The following is a 20,143-nucleotide window of genomic DNA, read 5'->3' on the forward strand; positions in this document are numbered from 1 at the left end:
TCCCCCCAACTTAATACTTACACAGCACCTTTAGTACTCTACAAATTATAATTTATGTAATCTCATTGACTAGGAGGCTATTTTAATGTTGGTATTTTTCCTGAGAAAAGTGTATCCCTCCCTGAGTTCCAGTGCTGATGCGTTCCTGGTTTGGCCATGTTCTGTCACTCTGCATCCCTGAGCCTTAGTTTCCTCATTTGTAAAATGGCACTAAAAATCCAGGGCCTGTGAGCCCTGTCCCATGAGGGCAGAATGTAAAATCTGTGGGCGGAGATTACAGGGAGGTGGATTGTGAGTGAGGGCAAGTAAGAACTTCTCAGCTGAGCTGTGCACACAAGAAATGGGCTGCTTCAGGGAAAGTGAGCTTCCTGTCATTTGAGGCAAGCAAGCAGAAGCAAGCAGTTATAGGGATGGTGTAGAGGAGCCTGGAGACCACCTGCTTTGGGGATTTCCAAATTGTCCTCCAGCAGCCGACCTTCTTGCTCACATTCCCAGGCAACCACAGAGGTAGGGTGGTGAGGAAGGGAGGCAGCTTGATATTCACTGAATGAATGAGTTGGTGGGGACACCAGAGCCCAGCCTAAAGGCTTCCAGGACAGTTTGAAAATCCCTGGTCTGTTCAGCTGTCTGCTTTTACAGACAAGGAAACCCATGAGGGGAAGTCTGGCACTGCATTTTAAAATGAAAGTCCTTGTGGGGACAGAAACAAACACATGTTAATAGCACTTGCCTGTGCATGCAAAGACTATCTCTGACAGGTTTCCCGATGCTGACTTCCAGGAAGAGGACTGAAGGCAGGGCAGAGGACAAAAGGTATGGTTTTTCACCATATACCCTGTTGTTCCTTTTTGATGTCTTAGTATGTGCAGGTAATAATTTATTTAAACACACACACACACACACACACACACAAATATCAAACAGATTAATTTTGTTATTCAGAAGAAAAGTCCTTAGGCTGAGAGCCCTGGACCCGGGCCCCTGGGGAACTGGAACAGCATTAGGGCCCAAACGGAATAACAGCCAAGCCACAGCCTGGCCCAGGCGCATCCCCTGGGCTGTGTCTATGACTGATGGTAGTCACACCTTGGCCTCCTGGGCCCCAGGCACAGACCGTCTAGTGTAAGTGGTGCCAAAGGCACCCAGCACAACACTCTGCCATTCAGGGGATCCCAGACGCATCACGGGTAGCAGGTGCCAGAGCACTGCTCACCAGGTTTGGAGGTACCTCTGCATCCCTGCGTCTTCCAGCTCACAGGCTGCCCCTTCCTGGGGACTCCCCATTACCCATGTTGGGGGCTCACTCTATGATCCAGGAATACCACCCACAACGCCAGCTGGGGCTTCTTGGGCATTTTCCCTACACTGAGAGAAGGTGGAGCTCTCTTTCCTAAATTGTCTGAAGGAGTCAGTGATCTGAGACCTGAAGAGCCACTGACCCATGAGTGAAACCCAAACTCTCTCCTGGGCATACGCAGGCCTGAGGCAGCCTCACACCCTCCCTGCCCTCCTGTTCTTCTGTCTGCCACCTCTCCCTGACCCAGAGCCCACATATTCATTCCTTCCTTGGGGCCTTTGTCCAGGCTTGGCCCACTCCTGTTACACCTGCCCCCCACACATGCCCATCCTGTAAGACCCAGCCAGCATCACCTCCTCCAGGGAGCCCTCTCCCCAGTCCTGCCCTCCTTAGAAGCCAGGTACGTGGTTTTTGTCCCCAAGGGGGGATTCACCACGTACACCTCAGGTCTTTGCACCAACTGCTACTCCATATGTGGCCTGTTTCCCAAAGACAGTGAGTGCTCACCAGGGGCTAATGTGAGAGGCAGGAGACAAGGGGCACAAAAAATAAAGTCTCTCACCCTAGGCTTTCCATCCTTTGGGGATTACAAGAGCTCCCATCTCTGCCTCTGGCCAGGCTGCTTCTCACTGGCTTCCTGACTAAGCCCTGCCGTATGCAGCCCACCAGGGTCCCTGCACTTGGGAAGGAGCACAGATTTTTCTGATACTAAATTCTTCTAAGAAAGAGAGAGGGGCACCTGGGTGGCTCAGTTGGTTAAGCGTCTGCCTTCGGCTCGGGTCATGATCTTGGGGTCCCGGGATTTGAGACCCACATCAGGCTCCCTGCTCAGCGGGGAGTCTGCTTCTCCCTCTGCCCCTCCCTGGATTGTGCTCTCTCTCTCAAATAAATAAATAAAAAGTCTAAAAAAAGAGAGGGGGAGAAAGGAAAGCAAGGAAAGGAAAGGACAAGAAAAAAAAGAAGGAAGGAAGGAAGAAGGGAAGGAAGGAAGGAAGCGAAAGAGGAAAGAGAGAGAGAACCGAAGGGTGGGCGACCCAGGCCTGGGGCTAGACGTGCAGGCAGCAGTCAGGGGATGTGCCCCTTAGAGCAGCCAAACGCACCTACCGAGAGGAGCAGGGGCCAGCATGCAGAGGAGGGGAGATTCCCAGCTGGCAGCGGACATGGGGACAGGCAGGAGCGGGCAGCCTGGGTCGGGCGGTGGCTCCAGAGCTGCCAGGAGCTCTGGGTTCTTCACCTCGTTCCCCCTTGCACCTTCATGCACCTCGCCCTCCCCAGCCCAGGGCCCTTGAGGAAGAAGAAAGTGGAGGGACCCAAGGAAGCCTGGAACGTCACGAAGGGCCCTGCAGGCCCCCGAGTCAGCAGACATTTTTCCTTCTCCTGCTCTGGCCTCCCCATGAGTAACACCAGGGTCATAACATCCGCCCTGGCCACAAGGCCGGGCTGTGAGGATCAAAGGAGAAACTGCGCTGACGTCCTCTGGCAACTTCGAGGCTCTCTGCCTGACGGGGAGGATGAGCATGGTCATCCCTACAACTCCCAGATCCAAGAGATCCAGGCTGACCCTTCCAAAGCTTTATCAAGCGTTGCTCAAATGGCTAGGGTCTGGGCGGAACTAGGTCCTGCTCTGGAAGATCGTGGGAACTGGCGATACAGATGGGGCAGGGCAGGGCCAGGCTCCATTTAGGGACCCCGCTTTCAAACTCCAGTAGCTCAAGAAAGAGCTGAATCCCCACCTGCTCCATCCCACCAACCCTCCTTCCTCCGGGCCCCATCACTCCCGTCCACTCACTGGACCTTACAAAACCTTTGTGAGCTCAGCAGGACAGAGAGGCCCGTCCCCTTTTACAGATGAGGAAATGGGCCCAGAGAGCGACAGCTGACTTTTTATGATCACACATCATGTCCCATACTCCTATATCAAGAATCACTCTCTTGACTCTCAGAATACAGAGAGATGAGAAAAAGAAGCCGAGATCCTTTCAATTGAGCCCCGATCTCTCCCTAGACTACTGTTGCCCTTTGAATCAGGAAAGGAAGTGAAAGCGAGGTCTCGGCTTCCCTACTCAATGTGCCCACCAGGGCTGGCCCAGGCTCGGCTCATGCTCAGCCTCGCCTAAAATAGACACCGATTCTCTCTAGTCTACCTGGGATCCTGAGGGATCCTGAGCCCAGTTCTGAGCTGTCCCTCAGTGAACCTGGACTCTGCACTATGAGGCCAGTCCTCTAATATTAAGGCTGGCCAGAGTCTCCTCTTTGACAAGAGTCATAAGCTCTCCTGAGACCAGAGCACCCTACAGGGCTACACGGGGCCCAGGCTCCTCCCTTCCTTTGAGCAGCATGAGGAGGGTGCCTGCTTCCCGCTTTGAGCCCACGTGATGGGAGTGGCCACCTACTGCAGGTCTGGGAGCCCGGGGCCACCCTGTGACCCTGTTCCCCAAAGACTGGAGTCTTGCGCTGGGTGACAGGCCACATTTCTTCCCAGGCCCAACTGTGCTGCCAACTCGTTGTGTGGCCCTGAGGGGCTGGCTCCCTTCTCTGAGCCTCATTTTTCCGTCCAGAAGATGACAGGAAGTGACCTCTAAGGGCCCCCTTGGGTTTGATACTCTAAATTTCCATTCTCACTGAACCTGCTCCTCTTCCCGGCTGGGTTGCGCTTGGCCAGCACGGGGTTGCTGAGGCCTGCTCCACAGGTAGGCACTTCACCTGTTTGGGAGAATTCCCCACAGGGCCAGGTACCCTGGTCCTTTGAGACCTCCCTCAGGGTCTGCAGCCACCCAGGCTGTGGAACCCAGCTCCCAGATGTAGGGTCAAGGAGGTGGGGCAGGAGGTCCCCTCCCCCCTCACACACACACACTCTGGGGGAGGGAGGTACTTCCTAGCTTCCCTCAGGGCCAGGTAGGTGGAGGCCACATTAAATGAACTCAGCCTCAGGGAAAGTCTTCATTTACACAGTCCAGGGCTGAAGTCACTTCACAGAAGATTCACCATGAAAACCCCCTCCACTAGCTGAGCCCACAAGCTCTCTCCAAGACCATGAGTACTTGCTGACCTGAGGAGCACCAAATTTGCATATTGGTCCAAGTGACTCACTGTGGCATTCAGCCAAATCACTTCCCCTCTCTGGGTCATTTTCCTAATGTGCAAACTGCAGCTGGCCCAGAGGAGCTAGAGGCGGGCAGGCGGGAGGGCTTCTGGCTCTGAGGGCCTGTGGTTTCCCGTGGTGCCCCGCCCCACCCCAGCATCATGCCGTGTGAGAAAATGGCCCAGATGCACCGCTCAGGCCTGGGCCACACACATCTGTCAACAGCCAAAGCAGCAGCCTCAACCACGCAGCTTGGGGAAGACCGGGGAGGTCCAGGGTGCCCAGTGCCCACAGGGATCAACTGGACCGGCACGGCTGCTGGCCGTGTGCTGGGCCCTGGGCAGCCCCAGGCTGAGCCCCATGGAGCTGTCCTCCGCTCAAACACGCAGACATCAAAGACCGAACCCGGACCCCGGGTTCACCCGGACCCTGGCTGGGCGCAGAGCAGACCTTGGCACAGGCGGCCTTTTCACAGGTGTGAACCCCGGCATGAGGCGTGCCAAGGAAGAGAACAGGGGCAACCCACCGCGCCCAGACCCCAGCTCACCGGAGTGGGATGCGGATGGCGATGTAGCGGTCAATGGCGATGGCCAGGAGGCTGAAGATGGAGCTCTGCGTGAGGACCAGGACAAAGCAGGCGAAGAAGAGACAGTTGTGGCAGGCCGCACAGAACCCTGTGCTGATGGTGATGGCGAACGGGATAGCGAGGACTCCCACAGCAATGTCGGCTGCCGCCAGGGACACCACGAAGTAGTTGGTGACGTTCTGCAGGTTGCTGTTCAGCCACACGGCCCAGCACACCAGCACGTTGCCCAGGATGGCCAGCACGGCAATGGCCAGCTCCACCATGATGTACACCCAGGAGACCATGGTGGGCACGGCTGCAGACAGGCAGGGTCAGCAAGGACGCGGGCCAGGCCAGCTCACGGTCCATAGCTGCAGTGCAGCTGGCCCTGCCCAGGCCCCTGAGCCCCTTCTTCACAGGAGCCGAGAGCCTCCCTGCCTGGGAGGGGGGCTCCCCAAGGGCTTTTTCACAGCCCACTCTGAGTCTCCAGAAACTGGGCCCTTTTCAGGGGCCCCGGCGGCATCTTGGCTCAGCTCGGCTTCGTAGTCCCCAAGGCACCTGCCAAGGGAGAAGCCTCGTGAGGAGCTGGACCACAAAGCGGGCAAAGTGGGCAAAGCGGAAGACTCCCCGGGGGGCGGCCATCAGTCCCACTCACCAGTGCCCTCCCCGCAGGCCAGGCATCGGCCTGAGGACAACCCACTGTGCCCCGCCCCTCCCAGCCTGGACACGGGGCTGGCCATCAGCCTCAGCCCTTGTGTTTTCTAGGGGAGACAGGAATCTTTTAAAGTTAAGTCACCTGTGTTGCTCCCCATGCTCAGCTCCCCAAGCCTTTTGTGGCAGCCCTCAGTCTCCTGGGTCCCTGAGCTCACTGCCACCCCAGGACCCTTCCAGAAAGGCCCCCTCACTCCTCGGCTCTCCCAGGCCCACCTACCTTCTCTCTCGGCCAGCCTCAGTCCTCTCCGTCCCCCAAGAGCTTTCCCTGGGAACCACCAGGACCTACCTACGCCGCTAGGTTAAGGAGAGGCCCAGAGACATCTAGAGCTCTGATCTGGAAGGACCTGGGTGGCCCGTCTGGTCCTGTCTCCCACTGCCGGCAGGTGAGCCCCCAGGCCCTTGCTGGTGATGCTGCACAGTGTGGAGGAGCAGGCACAGAGGGGGCCCGCCCCTCAGCAGCCCCTGACAGCTGACGGCACGTCTGGGGGGGGGGGGCGGCGGCCTCCCCTCCCTCCTCCCACACCTGCTCCCCAACCTGCTCCTCTGCCTGGCTGATGCCAGCATAGGCTAAGTTTAGTGTGGTGCTGGGCAGAAAGCAGGGCGCTCAGCCAGGACTTGCTGGGGAACTGCAGGCAAGGATGGTTTTTTCTTTTCTAGGCCTCAGTTTCCTCATTGATACCATGAGGAGATCAGACCCCAGAGAGCCTCTGGGGACCGCTGCAGCTCTCACTCGTGATTCCATGAGAAGGAAATAAATAGATCTGAAAGGGCTCCCCCAGAGTCAAAATGTCATAGAAATGTAAGGAATGACACCCCGCAGAAGCACAAGCAGAAGTCAAGGTCTCGGGCTCCCCCAGCCCAAACTCCCAGGGTTCCCTTGAGCTTGTGAAATGGTCTCCATCTCCCACTACCAGCCTGGGGGCCTCTCCCAACTGCCGCTGCCCCCACCTGTCACTCACAGGTGCTGCCTCGCAGTGTCCCCTCATGCCACATCCACCCCCTCCTCCGGTCCTGGGCCCTCACGGGGCCCCAGGTGCGCACGGGCAGTAGCTGCTGCCTGCCTGGGGGCAAGAGGCCCGAAGTTGCCTTTCAGCTGCCCACACATGGGCTCAGGAAAGTGTGTCCTCCCTCACTCCTGCAGGACACAAGGTAGGACTGGTAACCTTGGGGGAAGGTGACTCATGGTCCCTTGCCATGTTCCAAGGGCCAGGCTCCTCCCACCCCATCCAGGAGGTGACAGAGGGCTGCACCAGAGGAACACAAGTCTCCTTCTAACTCCAGTGTGCCTCAGGCGGCTGGACCTACACCCGAGGGCTAGGCCCTGTGCCCACCGGGAGGCTCCAGTGGAGCACCCAACACCGGGAAACAGGACAGTCCCTGAAAAGTGGAGGGGTTCCCGCAGCCTGGGGCAGACCCCATGGGCTTCTCCCAGGCCCGGCAGGGGCCCACTACGCAGGGACCGTGAATGAATCCCAAGACCCCAGTATAAGCAGGGTACCTGCCAGCCAACTGCTCACGAAGCATGTCACTGGCAGAGGAGGGCCAGACCAAGTCTCCCAGTACTATCACTGGCCCCAGTGTCCCTGGCCTAGAGCCCAAAGCAGCACTCACCAGGGACACCCCCCCCCCCCCGCCCCCCAACTGCAGAAGCTGTGTGTCCGGGCTCTAGTTTTCACTCAGCAGAAGGGAAGTGACAGGCCCAAGACTGCCTGCCACACAGGGGCCTCCCAGGTCCAGCAGTAGAGGCAGCAGGCCACTGTCCAGTGGGGTCTGGCCAGGCCCAGTAAGCCTCAGGGACCCTGCCTCCCACTACCTGTGAGCTGTCTGCCCTCTAGCCTCTTCACCATCACCCGTCACCCTTCTGACCTGGACTCACGGTCTCTCCAGGGGAATTTGCATTGAGAGGCGCCACAGCCTCTGCCAATCTGACCAGCCCAGGCTAGAGGCCTGACTTGGCCCCAGACCTTTGTCCAGATTCAGAAGGCCCTTCCTGGGGAAAGACGACGTAGGACCACCAGTGGTCTACTTGACCCAAATATGTATCACATTTCTGTGGAGCTGAGGCCAGGCTGCCCTATCCCACTGCCCAAAGCCCCGCTGATGGGGTCACACCACCAGCACCTGTCCTGGATGCCAGGTTGACTCCATGAGCCAGGATGCCTGGATTAGAAAGGCCTTTTCAAGGGGCCTAACCCAGGCCTCTGTTTGGTGAGGCTCTCCTGGCAGCCCTGGGTGCCTGCCTGCAAACCCCCAGTCCTCAGGGCCTCCCCACCACCTTCTGCGCTATGGGCTTCCATGGTGAACAGCACCCGGTACCAACACTCTTCCTGACGACACTGAAGCCACATGCCTGCTGTACACCATGCCTGGGGTGCCCTCCCCATCTCACTGGGTGCAGCAGATCCTCCTGCCCAAGTCAGTCCTGCAAGGAGCTAATGCCCCTGACAGCTGGGTCCTAAAAGGCTGCCTCCTTGCACATCTGGCTCTGCATCTGCCCTTCCTACAGCATTCCTGTGGGTTCTTCCAGCTGCTGCCACCTCATCCTGGGGTGAGGCTGGCCTGGCCCCACAGGCAGACTGGGCATCTGTAAACCAGAGTGCCAGCCCCCAAGCAGAGAACATCAGTGGAGCCCAAGGCACCAGGGGACAGACAGGGCAGGAAGAAGGCTGAACAGCCCCCTACTGGAGCTGTTCTGTGGGAAGGTTGGGAGCTTCCCAGCCACAGGTGGGCAAATCAGCCCAGGGGGTGGGGGCACCCTAACTTGTGGCCTCTGTCAGACTTTCATGGTGTAAATGCTCCCAGGATAGCCAATTTCAAGCTACTAATGTGTCACTGACAAGAAATGGGAATTCGCACACACAGCTCAAGAGAGCCTGTGTCACTGGGCTCTGGCCACCACTGAGCCACCAAGCCCTGCACTCTCCCAGGATGCCGGGACTCTACTCCAGACCCTCTTAGCAGAGGCAGCCTGCTTGGGAGCTCACAATATGAGGGCATGGTGACAATGGGCTCATCTATTCTCGTTGGCCCCATGAGCCCCATTTTACAGATGAGGAAGCTAAGTCCCAAAGAGGTTAACGACCTCCCCCAGCCTTACCGAGAGCATGAAAGGGTGGGATAGAGCTGAGAGAAATGCCCATGGAAAACACAGCAGCAGGAAGATTTCCTGGGGCCTCCTGGCCCCTCTCAGCTTCCCTCCCTTCAGAGGCCTCCCAGAGCGACAGGAAGGTCTGAGGCCCAAGGGGAGGGGGCCAGGGGTGGAGCCAGGATCTGGCAATTTCCTATCCCTCTCTGCTGGCTCTATCTAATTAATTCTTGAGTCATCTGTTGCTAGCCAGGAAAGGAAATTAAATGTTAATAATGTAATATTTCCCTCTGATTATCCCTTGTTGGGGACAGGGCAGAGGGCAGAAGCTGTCCCATAAAAACTAGAGACACGTGCTGGGGAACATGCACGATGAGCCTTGAAAGGACAGCCCTGTAGGATTCCCAGCAGTCAGATTCAAAGCTACTGCTGCTTCTGGCCTTCCTCCTCACCCCCCCGACCTGGTCACTTTATTTAAAACTCCATTTAATCAAAACCCACATATTGGGCGCCTGGGTGGCTCAGTTGGTTAAGCGACTGCCTTGGGCTCAGGTCATGATCCTGGAGTCCCGGGATCGAGGCCCGCATCGGGCTCCCTGCTCAGCGGGGAGTCTGCTTCTCCCTCCGACCCTCTTCCCTCTCGTGCTTTCTATCTCTCATTCTCTCTCTCTCTCTCAAATAAATAAATAAAAAATCAAAAAAAAAAAAAACCCACATATTTCCTGGCCCACTTCTGGCTCCTTTTAAGTCACACCTAGCAAGGCTTTCTGTACACATGCCCAGATGGTGGCTGTACCCCCCCAGAGTCTACTGGACGGAGGTGCCTGCTAGCTTCCAGGTAGGACCCTGTCCCTCTGCTTCTAGGTGCTGCACAGGGCAACATACCAGGCCCAGTGCAGGGACGCGGACCTGGAATAACCATGCTCGGCCCAGTGCTGGGCTCCAGAATCCTGGCCCGAGACTCTCCTGTTACTTTCTCATAGCAAACGTTCCACCAGTGCCTACTCTGTGCCAAGCAGCATCCCAGCTGCGGGATCACAGGGAGGGAGCTCTGTACCACATGCTGCTGAGCCTGGCCCCAGCAGGGTCCTGAGCCTACAGTGCGGGACCTTGAAGGAGGACTTGTCCCAGGAGACTGCTGAGAGCCAGCTGCTACCCTAGCGTGCAGTCACTCCCTGCCTCCAGGGCCTCAGTTCCCACTGATGATAAGCCTGCAAACCACAATTTCGAAGCACCGGAGCAAAACTCAAGCTAAGAAAGACAAGCAACAGCACCCCAAATATGGAGATTCATTCATTCGGGAAAAGACGAAGGTAATAATCTAATAATGCTTTTCAAAGACATTTAGGATCTTTAAAGAACTGAAAAAAGGAGTAGCATCCACAAGCAAGAATGAGAACTTATGACTCGACTGGCAGAAATGAAACAAGAACAGATGAACGTGAACAAGAAATAATAAAAAGTCCCCGAAATGAAAAATAAAGGGACCGAGGCAAAGAACACAAGCCACATGCTGCGCTTCAGGCATGCACACAGTTGGGAGACACCTGGGGATTTGAGCGCTCACCAGCACTGAGGAATTATCACAGCAACTTCCCAAAGACACAAAGTTGAGGGGCGTGGAAGGTAGACGGAGAAGTACCCACACCTGTCTCATGGGAGCTCAGTCAGCGTGGAGAGGGCAACAGGCAAAGAAGAAACAGCGGGACAGGCAGCTCTGCTCCAGCTCTCAGCCACAAGCCCGCTGCTGGCTCTGCCGTGACTAGTCTTTGGAGCGGCCCGGGCCTGGGCACACGCCTCCCAGAACCCCAGGGGCCCTGGAACCTACCAAGCCCCTCTCCAAACCCATCGGTTGGAGTGGGACAAGTGTCTTCCTGTACTGCCTGGAGGTGAGCAACCACGGAGCACTGGGGCCCCTGTCCTCTCTCCTTCCCTCCCTGCAGGACAACTTCAGGACCATGGTGCAGGCCGGGCCGAAGTACCAGGCAGACATCCAGTGGTTCCCCCCCCTCCCCCACCGCCCCTCTGGAGGCTGCCCTTTTCAGCCCCAGGGGCAGGATGTGGGCAGGAACTGGTGGGGTGGAGAGCCAGCTCCCTGTACTGAATCCGGCCCCTCGAGCAGCCTCCACATCATCGGCTCCTGGGGCCACAGGGCCTGCCCCAACTCCTTTCTCCCCACAGGGGGGCCCAGAGGCCCTCTCCCATCTCCACACAACCAGGCCAGATACGGGGAGAGTCTGCGTCCTCCCAGCCGGAGGTCTCCATTCACCGCCTCACTGGCCACCTCTCTGACAGGCTCCCCTCCAAGTCACCCCACACACAAGGTGCTGGGTGCCCATTCTGTGGTGGAAGGAGCTTAGGTGGGATCCCACTCCTGCTCCATCCCACACTCCCTGAGATCCTGAGCAAGAGTCTTCCCCTTTGCACCGAGGCTCCGGTGAGACGGCACCCTAGGACGTGCTTGGCACCCACACCTCCCTCAAATGCATCCTCTAATGGTGGGATGACAGGCACTATGAGGCCTGAAGGGGATACGGCGGGGGGAGGTGGGTCCTAGATGGCCCTAGTGGGCCTGGGTGGGGCCTGGCAGAAGGCTGGTCTGTTGGAGGCAGGAGCTTCTTAGACAGTGGCCCCACTGAGGATGGGAGGGAAGGAGACCCCCTTTCTGGGGTCCCTGGGACGAAGGTGTGATGACGCAGCCCTGGAAGCTGAAGGGAGAGGGTGAGAGCATTAGCCAGCAAGGGCAGCACGGCCCCGTGGGCTGCACCGGACACCACGCGGCTCCGCCACTGCTTCTTGTTAACTCAGTGGCCCCCAGTACCTGGCAGCAGCGGCAGAAGGGGGAGCCGCAGAAAGACAGCACCAGCCCCTGCCCAGCATCTTCGGAGACAGGCGTGTCCTGCAGAAGGGGGTCTGGGCCCAAAGCAGTTTGGATGGTTTCCCAGAGGAGGGGCCACTTGGGCGGGGCTTGGAGGACAGGGAAATGAGCGGAGGGAGGGGGGAGATTCCAGGCAAATACAACAGCCTGTATGAGGCTCAGAGGCCTGTCAGAGACAGCTTGGGCGGGGGGGGGGGGGTCCTGGAAAGCTGGAGCACCCTGTCTTCCCTGTGTACCTCCCACCCCCCACCCCCCAGGCTGGAGTGAGAGACAGCTGCTCTTCGCCTCCATCCAGACCTTCCCCTCCCCTGCAGGATCCCGTGGACCCCACTCTGCCAGGGCCCTTTTCGTGATTCTGTAGGCAGGGGCTGAGGGACCTTTGCCACTTAACCTGCCCCTTCGCACCACCTAGTGCTCCCAGGCCCTGTCCAGAAGGTGAGCAGTCTCCTGGGGGCCTCCTCTCTGCATCCCAGCTCCAAGCTCCTGCCCATTTCCCACTTCCCTCCCCCGATCTGGGCCCAGCACAGACTTCTGGGGTACCGCCCTCAGGCACTGCACCCCAACCATTGCCTCCCGACCATGAAGTAACAACCCCTCCCTTCTGTGACTGCTGATGCTTCTTGGGCCCAGACCCTTTCCCTGGGAGTTGGGACTTGTTCCTTTTGCCTGCTCAGCACCTGACTCCCGGTGTCTCCTCAGAAGCCCTTGACACACACCCCAAAACCCCTTCTCGGCATCCTTCATGCCGTGGCCCACCCTCTGGTCATCTTCCCCTTAGCCTCCCTTGTGCACATCTTTCAGCACCCAGTCTGAGTTGCGGCAGACGAGACAAACGCCACAAGATGGTTGAGCTGGCGATTGCAGCCCATCGGGGTAAGGTAGCTCCGGAATGAAACAGGTTAAATGTTGCAGGGTGTGGTGCCCTGAAGCCACGTGCTTGCCACCAAGCCAACTCCAGGCCACATGTCCCTCTGTGATGCCCTGTGGTGTGCCCCCCTCCACGCAGGGCCAACAGCCTCCCTCTGGGGTTCCCCAGCTCAAGCACAGACCCCAACCCGTCCTCTGGTTCTGACCTGCCCCTTTCATGCCCATCTCTCATTTACTCTCCATCACAACCCTGTACGTCGAGTGTGGTTCTTTCCATCATGCTTGTTTCACAGATAAGGCAGCGAGTGTGCCAAGGAGGCAAGACCAGAACCCAGGTTTGGGCATCGAAATCTGCTGCCCATTGGGCTGCCCTTGAAGCCCGCCATTGCTCTCTTGGTCTGTGGGCTCCTAGGGGGCAGGACCACAGTGTGGTTGGGGGCCTGCGCCCCACAGACCAACATGAGGGAGGCAACATGCAGGGCCCCAAAGGTTAGCCAGGACTGACCTGGCCCAAAGCCTCTCACCTGCCATCCATATCTGGGCTGCCCTCAGCTTCTCTGAGGTTATCAGCAGGGAAGCTGGCTTAGCCCAGAGCCTGGTCTACACTGAGGGGATTAGGATGGAGGGGCAGTGGCCCGAGGGACACTAAAACCTGGGAGAGCCAGGGAGACCCTAAAGGGCAAGGACAGAGCAAAGAGGTGTTGACACCACTACCTGTGGACAGGCCTCGGTGAGGAGATCCCGTCATGGACCTGCTGAGACCCGAGATGGGGAGCTGGCCCACAGGGCAGGGCTGTGCCAGCCCAGCCAGTGCCTCCAGGACCAGCCACAGCAGGACTGAAGAGGGAGCCCCTGGCCCCACAACATCCTCTCTGGCCCACTGCACTCCAAAGAGCTCCCCATCACGGTCCCCACGGTCGGGGTGGGGGGCGGACAACCAGGGGCAACCATGGTGGGGCATGGAGGTAACACAGAGCATGTTCTGGAGGGTGCAGAGGCTGGCTGGACAGCAGAGGCCAAAGGGAGGGCAGCCTGAGTCCTGGGCGACAGGTGAGCACTGGCCCTGTGGGTGGAAACGGGCCTGGGTGCTCCCTGCGATGGTGAGGGAAAGCGGGACAAAGGGGCAGCCGAATCCTCCCCCAGGGGCCAACCACAGCTCCAGTCCTAGGGAATGGGGTAGGGGGAGACCTGCCCTCCCGCTTCTCCTTCTCCCGCCACAGATCCCTCGGCCTCCGCCTTGGCCTCCACCGTCCTCCCATTTTACAGTCTGGAAAGTTAAAGTCTAAAGCGGCATGGCGGTGCCGGGAACGCAGAGGTCTCCGCTCCGCGGGCCCGCGGCCCCCTCCTTGAGCCTTTGGGCCGTCCTGCGCCAAATCCCTCGAGGGCCGCCACCATTCCCGCCATTCCTACCTCCGCTCAGGGCAGCCCGGCAGACGGCCAGGCCCACTCCGAGGCGTGCACCCACCCTGCCCGGCCTCCGGACTCCCCTGGGTCCCCTAAGTCCGGGTCCCGCCACCACTGTCCCCGGAACGCTCCCGCCTCGGCCCAGCGTTCCCGACTCCCCTTCTCGCCGCGCCCCAGGCGTTCGGGATGCCGAGCGTCTGCCCTCGCCGCCGTTCCTCCCCCGGAATGCGGTCCCCGCCCTGGGCTGCTCCACCTGCGGAAGCCCTCTCGCGCGCCCCCCCCCCCTGCCGGGGATGCGACCCGCCCTCCCTCGGGCCGCACCTCTGCGCCCCCAGCCCACCCCCGCCGGGCGCGTCCGGAAGGTTAGCCGAGTGCCCTGGGGCCGGCCCGTGGCGCCTAGACGGACCGACGGACGTTCCCCGCACGTCACCTGCGGGTCCAGACGCCTGCCCCCCCAACCCCCGCCGCCCGGGGCCATCGGGCTCTCGCGCCCCCTCCCCTCCCCGCCTACCCGTGCGCACCTTCCGGTTCAGTTTGGGGCGGCCCGGAGGGTCCGCACTACCGCCCCCCGACCGGGCTTAGGACGTGCGCCCGCGCCTGAGCCGCCCCTGCACCCGCCCGGCATTCCGGTCCCCGCCTCGGGGCAGAGCTCGGACCCCAGCCCTGTGAACTCGCTCTCGGGGTGGCGGGAAGAGAGGGTCGGGACGGCCGGGTGCCCTGAAGGGAGGGGTCCCGAGCCACCCGTCCCTCCCAGCCCCTCAGCCTCCGACGGCCCCATGCCGCCCGGCCGCCCGCCAGGGACCCTCGGGACCCCGGACCGGAGACCCCGGCTGACCTGCCGCTCGCGCGCCGGCTCCCGCTGTCTCCGCGGCGGCTCGGGCTCGGGCTCCGACCGCGGCGCTCACGGGCGCCCCCTGCAGGCGGCTTCGAGACTCGCACTGTCCCCGCCCCGCCCCGCCGCGCGGGGAAACCGAGGCCCTGAGTGCGCCCTGGGATGGGAGCAGCCGGCCTGCGAGCCTGGACGATGCCCGCGGTAGGACGAGGCCACGACGAGCTGGACAGCGCCACATCCCTGCCCGCGGCCCCCCAGCGTGTTCTTCCTGGCTCACGTCCGTCTGGCCACCTCCAGCGCCACACCCCCTCCCCTTCGACGAGTGGCCCGGCCCCGAGTTCTCCTCCCCGCCCGGCCCTCGGCCCGCACTCCCTTTCCTCCAAGAAGACTGCAGCGCTGTCCCTGCAGCTCTGGTCCTCCCGGGGCTCTGCTATATCCCTTATCATTGTAGCTGAGTTGGGTCAGCGCCTGCCTTTGTCATCCCTCCCCAGTGTCCACCTGTGATCTGGGAAGTGCGCAGGGGCCACCTCCTCCTCAAGTCCTTCCATGGCTGCACTGTTCCTGAAGGCTAAGACCCAGCCTCCCTCCCTAGGCACTCAAGGCCTTCAGCCACCAGGCCCTGCCTGGTCTCTGGCTTTGCCCTCCCTTCCTGAGCCCTGCCCCAGGTTGTGGGGAGGGGGGCTTGGGGTGGGGGGTAGCCTCAGCTCAAAGGATGCCTCTAGGAAGCCCACCCCGATTTCCAGTGGCCCCTCTGACTGCCCCAGCACAGACTCTGGGCCAGGGCCCCTCCTGTTCTTACAGCCTCTGGGGCCCAGTTGGGACCTGTCCCCCACCTCCACTTCTCTAAGCGAACACTAACCTGGAATCTTAGACTCGGGCTGGGAATCCATCCTCCCCTCACCCCCAGGCCCATGTTTTAAGGACTTCAAATTGGGAAGGACCTCACAATGGCCCCAGTCCAGCCATACAAGGGGATGTGCCTTCTACCCTTGCATCAGCCCAGCCGGGGTAACCCCAATTCGGTGCACAGCAAGAGGAACTGTATCAGACAGCCAGAGGCCAGGGCATTGGCGGCCAAGGGCTCATGGGAACCCTTGCATTCTTGAACCTCTGGGGGCCGGCGGGGTCATGGTGAGAAGCCCAGGAGAGGGGCTTGTGCAGGGTCAGACCGGACCCTAGAGCTGAGGGCCCCCGTAGGAGCATGGTGTCTCCTACAGGGGGAGAGCGCCAGTAGACGGTGGGAGCCCAGGCTCAGCTGAGGAACTAGAGTCTGAGGCTGTGCCCATCACTTGCCTGGATTCAGCCAGCCTCCACTGCCTGGCAGCCTCCTCCAGCTCTTTCCTGAGCCTGAGCTCCTGTCCCCATTCAGCTGGCTCAGGTCCCCAGGTTCCTGTTTTCCCTAATATCCAGTATTAGGATAGGCCATGGGGGATGGAAGAGTGTGGGCTGGGAGGGGTCAGGACCCCAACACAACTCCAGGTGTTGGTGAGGCACATGCGAGATTTTTCAAATTGGGAACAGTCCCTGGATGCCTTTCCAACCTCCAGCCTGGCCCTTCCCCACCTTGGTCCCCCATCCCCCAGTGTAGGCCTTTGTAGCCCCCGCCCCCTTCCCACTTACCGCCTGTGAGGGGCGGTGGGCACCAAAGGAAAGAGCCCCCCCACACACACACACCAGGCAGGGACACTGCCCCTGGGACTGCCCCCCCCAGGGCTGCACTGCTGCTGTGTTTTTCCCTCAGCCTTGAGGTTCCCATTATCTCACGTGTAAAATGGAACTGTGTTGTTTCTGCCCTGCCACCTCCTGAGCCAGAGGCAGGCGATGAGGTACCAGCTGGGGGCGCTGCCTGGCCAGGGGATCCTCTCCCATGCCCTTGCTTTTGTGCCATCTCATGGGATAAGCTGCTCCTATAGTGGAGATAAAACCCTGCTGCCCACACCTGTCGGGCCCCTATTCATTCAAGCCCTCACTCAACAAACACGCAAGGAACAACTTGTCTTGAGACACCTGGGGCCTAGAAGGGGAAGGGACTGTGGGGTTTCATGGGGCAGAGACCAACACTCAGCCACCCTGGGGCCGGGGGTGAGTCCACTCTTGCCCTGCCAGCCCCCATCACAGGCCCCTGCCATTTCCATTCTGGGGCCCAGCACCTTCCCCACCCAGACCTCCCCACGTGTGACTGGCCATGCATACACCCATCTCCCCGCCAGACGGGCCCCCCTCAGCCCGGGGACTGAGGGCTTCGTTCCTACAGCTGGTCCTCGGGCAGCCCCCAGCTCCTCGGCATGGGCGCCCCAGGCCACAGGCGGTCAGGCAGGGGTTGGTTCGACCCCAGAGCCAGCTCCTCGGGGCCCCTGGGAGCTGCCCATGCTGGAAGCACCACCATGCCCCCAGCCAGTTAGAGGCAGAGGGAGCTAGCAGCTCCAGTGGCCCCGTGTCACCTGCAGTGTGCCTCTGTCCAGGGCTCTGGTGAAGCCATTGCCTAGACAGCACACACCCGGGCCCGTCCAGCTCAGCAGCGACAGAAAGCAGGCATGGGGGAGGGCTGTTCACAAACCCTGCTTCCCTGCACTGGGCGGACGCGCTCGTGGCTGAGCCGCATCTCCTGGCCTTCCCGCACTAGGGCCCCCCCACCCCTGTGCTCCTGGCACCAGCACCGTGTTGGCTTTGTTGCCCCCTCACTGGTGCTGTGCCCTCAGCCTGGAGAGCACTCCTCAGGTGTCTTGGCCGGAAGGAAGGCCCCTGTGTGGGCCTGATGGAGCTCCGACGGTGGGGCACAGGCCTGCTGATCCTCAGGCGTGGGGATGCCCCTGGCAGGCCCCACTTTCTACCTCTGGGCCTCGGTGCCCCTGCCCAGCCCCAGGTCAGGCTTTGAAGGTTACGGGTGCCCGCCCTTCCTTCCGTCCAAGCCCAGGCCCCTTAGGGGTGCCGGCTGGGCTTTCTCTTGCTCCAGATTTCTTGGTCTCAGACTGGCCCCCCGCCGGCTTTGTTCCTGTCCAGGATGCACCTGGGTGGCCTCTGGACCCTGATTGTTTGCTTCTGGGGCCAGCTGGGCCACATCAGGGGGAAAGCAATGGCAGACCCAGGACAAAGCACCCGGTGGGTGCTGGGGCCAGTGTCCCCGCGAACTAACCAGGCCATCCTGAGGTACTCACCAACTTCTCCTTCAAATGGGAGGGGCACTGCACACTTCCTGGGGCTCTGGAATTGAGGAAGTGGGGGACCTCTTGCGTAGACTAAAGCAGGCCCCAAGAAGACAGATTCATGCCAGAGGAAGCTCCCCAAACCATCTGAAGGCGCGGCAGCCACAACGGCAGGGCGCTGACCCCCCAGCCCAGTCCCCAGAAAGATGCTCCAGCCCACACTGGCTTCCGGCTGTCAGACAGCAACCCCACTAGGAACTCTGCGCCTCTGAGCTGATCTGGGCACACGTGTGCAGATGTGGGAGCTGAGGTCCCGACAGGAGAGGGACCTCCTCCTGGGCTACAGGGTGGACAGGGACCGCATGCATGCCAGGGCCTGTCGCTCACCACCTGAAGAATGGCTCTAAGCCAGGAGCCCAGGCACTGGCACGCAGCAGCAACCAGAACATCAAGCCAGCTGCCTTCTCCCCACCCTCCCTGCACCCCTAACCCCATGCCCTACCAGGCACTTCCCAAAGAGCAGGGTGTCTGGTAGGAGGGACCTGCAGGGGCCTCTCTGGGGGCGGGGGGCGGTCATCAGATTGCAGAGGCGGGAAGAGCCCCAGCCTGTCGAAAGCTGGTGCCAGACCTGGGGCGGGGGGGCAGCCGGCTAATCCCAACTCCCACTCGGTGCAAGCTGCCTCCTGCCCAGTGGGTCCTGGTGACCTGCCTGTCCTGTGCTCTCCCCCAGCCCTCCTCCTAGGACTGTGACCCCCGTCTAAGAACCCTGGACTCACACACACTCAATAATAGACATCCTCCGGGGACTCCTGGGGCCTTTCCTTGCTCTGGGTCTGGCTCGGATCTGGTGGCAGAGATGGCAGGCTGTGCCCAGTCACTCTTCACCCCTCTGACCCGCCCTCACAGCCCCCCAGCTCCCAGGCCTACCGGCACCCTCAGGCTGCCCTCCCATCGTATGAGCCAGGCCCAGCAAAGCCCTGACGTGGTATGCTGAGCTCCTGCTTTCCCCACAGCCTGGCCCTGACCAGAATCCACTCCTCATCTACCTGGTGCAGAGCACAAGACCCCTTCTATCCGCCCTGCCTTCCATTTAGAGGACAACCTGAAACAGAATTCAGGCCAAACCAAGGGTGTGGGAAGCGCAGCCCTGCAAGGATAGGGCCAAAGAGCTGGCCGCTGGGTCACCAGGGCATGGCCACCGAGGGCCTAGGACCCCAGCCCTGCGAGACTGTGGATAGGGGCGTGTGAGATCCTTTTGGATCTCTCCTTCTTGAGGAACTTGTTTCCTTGCTTCCACCCATCAAAGCCACCCCCCCAAAAAAGGTTCTAGAACCTTCCCTAAGTCAAGGAGCTAACAGTTCCCTCCCCAGACGTGCTGTCCTGGGACAGGAAGAGCAAGCACTATCTCTAGGAAAGCAGAGCCCCTGGCTGGCCCCACTGGGAGCCACCAGGCTGTGAGAGGGTTAGGAAGTCGGGCTGCACAAGGACACCCCTGGGGCTGGCCTCAGTCGGCTCCGGAGGCAGCGGGCATGACGGGCAGGCGGGAGGGATGTTTTGAGGAGGGCAAACTCCACACTTGAGGGGCAGCAGCTTAGCAGCCCACCCTGTCCCTGCTGCCCAGGAGTCCTGGGGGGGGGTCACCCCTCCTGCCGCTGTGACTGGTGCCCACTGCACACAGAGCCCAACATGCTGGTCGCAGCGGCCTCTTGCTGTTCCCAGTCGAACAACCTCCTTACGCTCCAGCGAAGGGCAGGAGCTCCCACCGTGTCTAAGCAAGCACCCCAGGCCCCACAGCTGGCAAGTGGGGAGAAGCTGGAGGGAGCCCCAGTCCCAGCGCAGTCTTTGCCCTGCCCAGCTCTGTACCCCAAGGACTTGGCTGCTGCGCTCTGGAAGCCGGGCTGCGGCGGGCGCCCGCGGTTGTCGGCACTCACAGGCCACACCTCATCTCAGGCCGTGGGCTCTGGGGCTCCCCAGCTGTGAGGCTCACTTACTGGCCAGACACCGGCCCTGGGAGGGGGTCTTGGGCCCAGGAAGGGCCCCCTAGGTCACTCAGCGTGTTACACGGGGTGGTCCCACAGGCCCTTCCGCATGGGACACGTAGCATGTGCAGTGTGACGAGCCCCAGTGTTGTGCTGGGCTGCGCTCCGTGGAGTCAATCATTCCACGCAAGATGCAAGGGGAAGAAAGGCTTGACTGGTTTGCTTGCTCTGAGTGGTATATAATTACCGATTCTTTTTCCTCTGTGATTTTATATATTCTGAAAATGATCTCTAAGA

The 20,143-nt window shown here is 60.4% G+C and overlaps 1 protein-coding gene and 1 long non-coding RNA gene across 2 annotated transcripts in view; one reads left to right on the forward strand and one right to left on the reverse strand.

Moving 5' to 3' along the window:
* LOC141371884 (uncharacterized) overlaps positions 1–805 on the forward strand; it is a 26,290-nt gene extending 25,485 nt beyond the window's left edge. The window contains exon 4 of the long non-coding RNA XR_012377175.1: positions 759–805. This is a non-coding gene — a long non-coding RNA (uncharacterized lncRNA). The remainder of the gene's footprint in view (positions 1–758) is intronic.
* Positions 1–14,836, reverse strand: part of ADORA2A (adenosine A2a receptor) — an 18,567-nt gene extending 3,731 nt beyond the window's left edge. The window contains exons 1-2 of the mRNA XM_025857264.2: positions 14,728–14,836; positions 4,927–5,502 (exon numbers count right to left, since the gene is read on the reverse strand). Coding sequence (XP_025713049.1) covers positions 4,927–5,249 — 323 coding nt within the window. The 5' untranslated portion in view covers positions 5,250–5,502; positions 14,728–14,836. The remainder of the gene's footprint in view (positions 1–4,926; positions 5,503–14,727) is intronic.
* Between the last annotated feature and the right edge of the window lie 5,307 nt (positions 14,837–20,143).

Source organism: Callorhinus ursinus, unplaced genomic scaffold (assembly GCF_003265705.2).
Source record: "Callorhinus ursinus isolate GAN/ISIS: 27379988/994484 unplaced genomic scaffold, GSC_fseal_2.0 scaffold117, whole genome shotgun sequence".
Taxonomy (NCBI): Eukaryota; Metazoa; Chordata; class Mammalia; order Carnivora; family Otariidae; genus Callorhinus; species Callorhinus ursinus.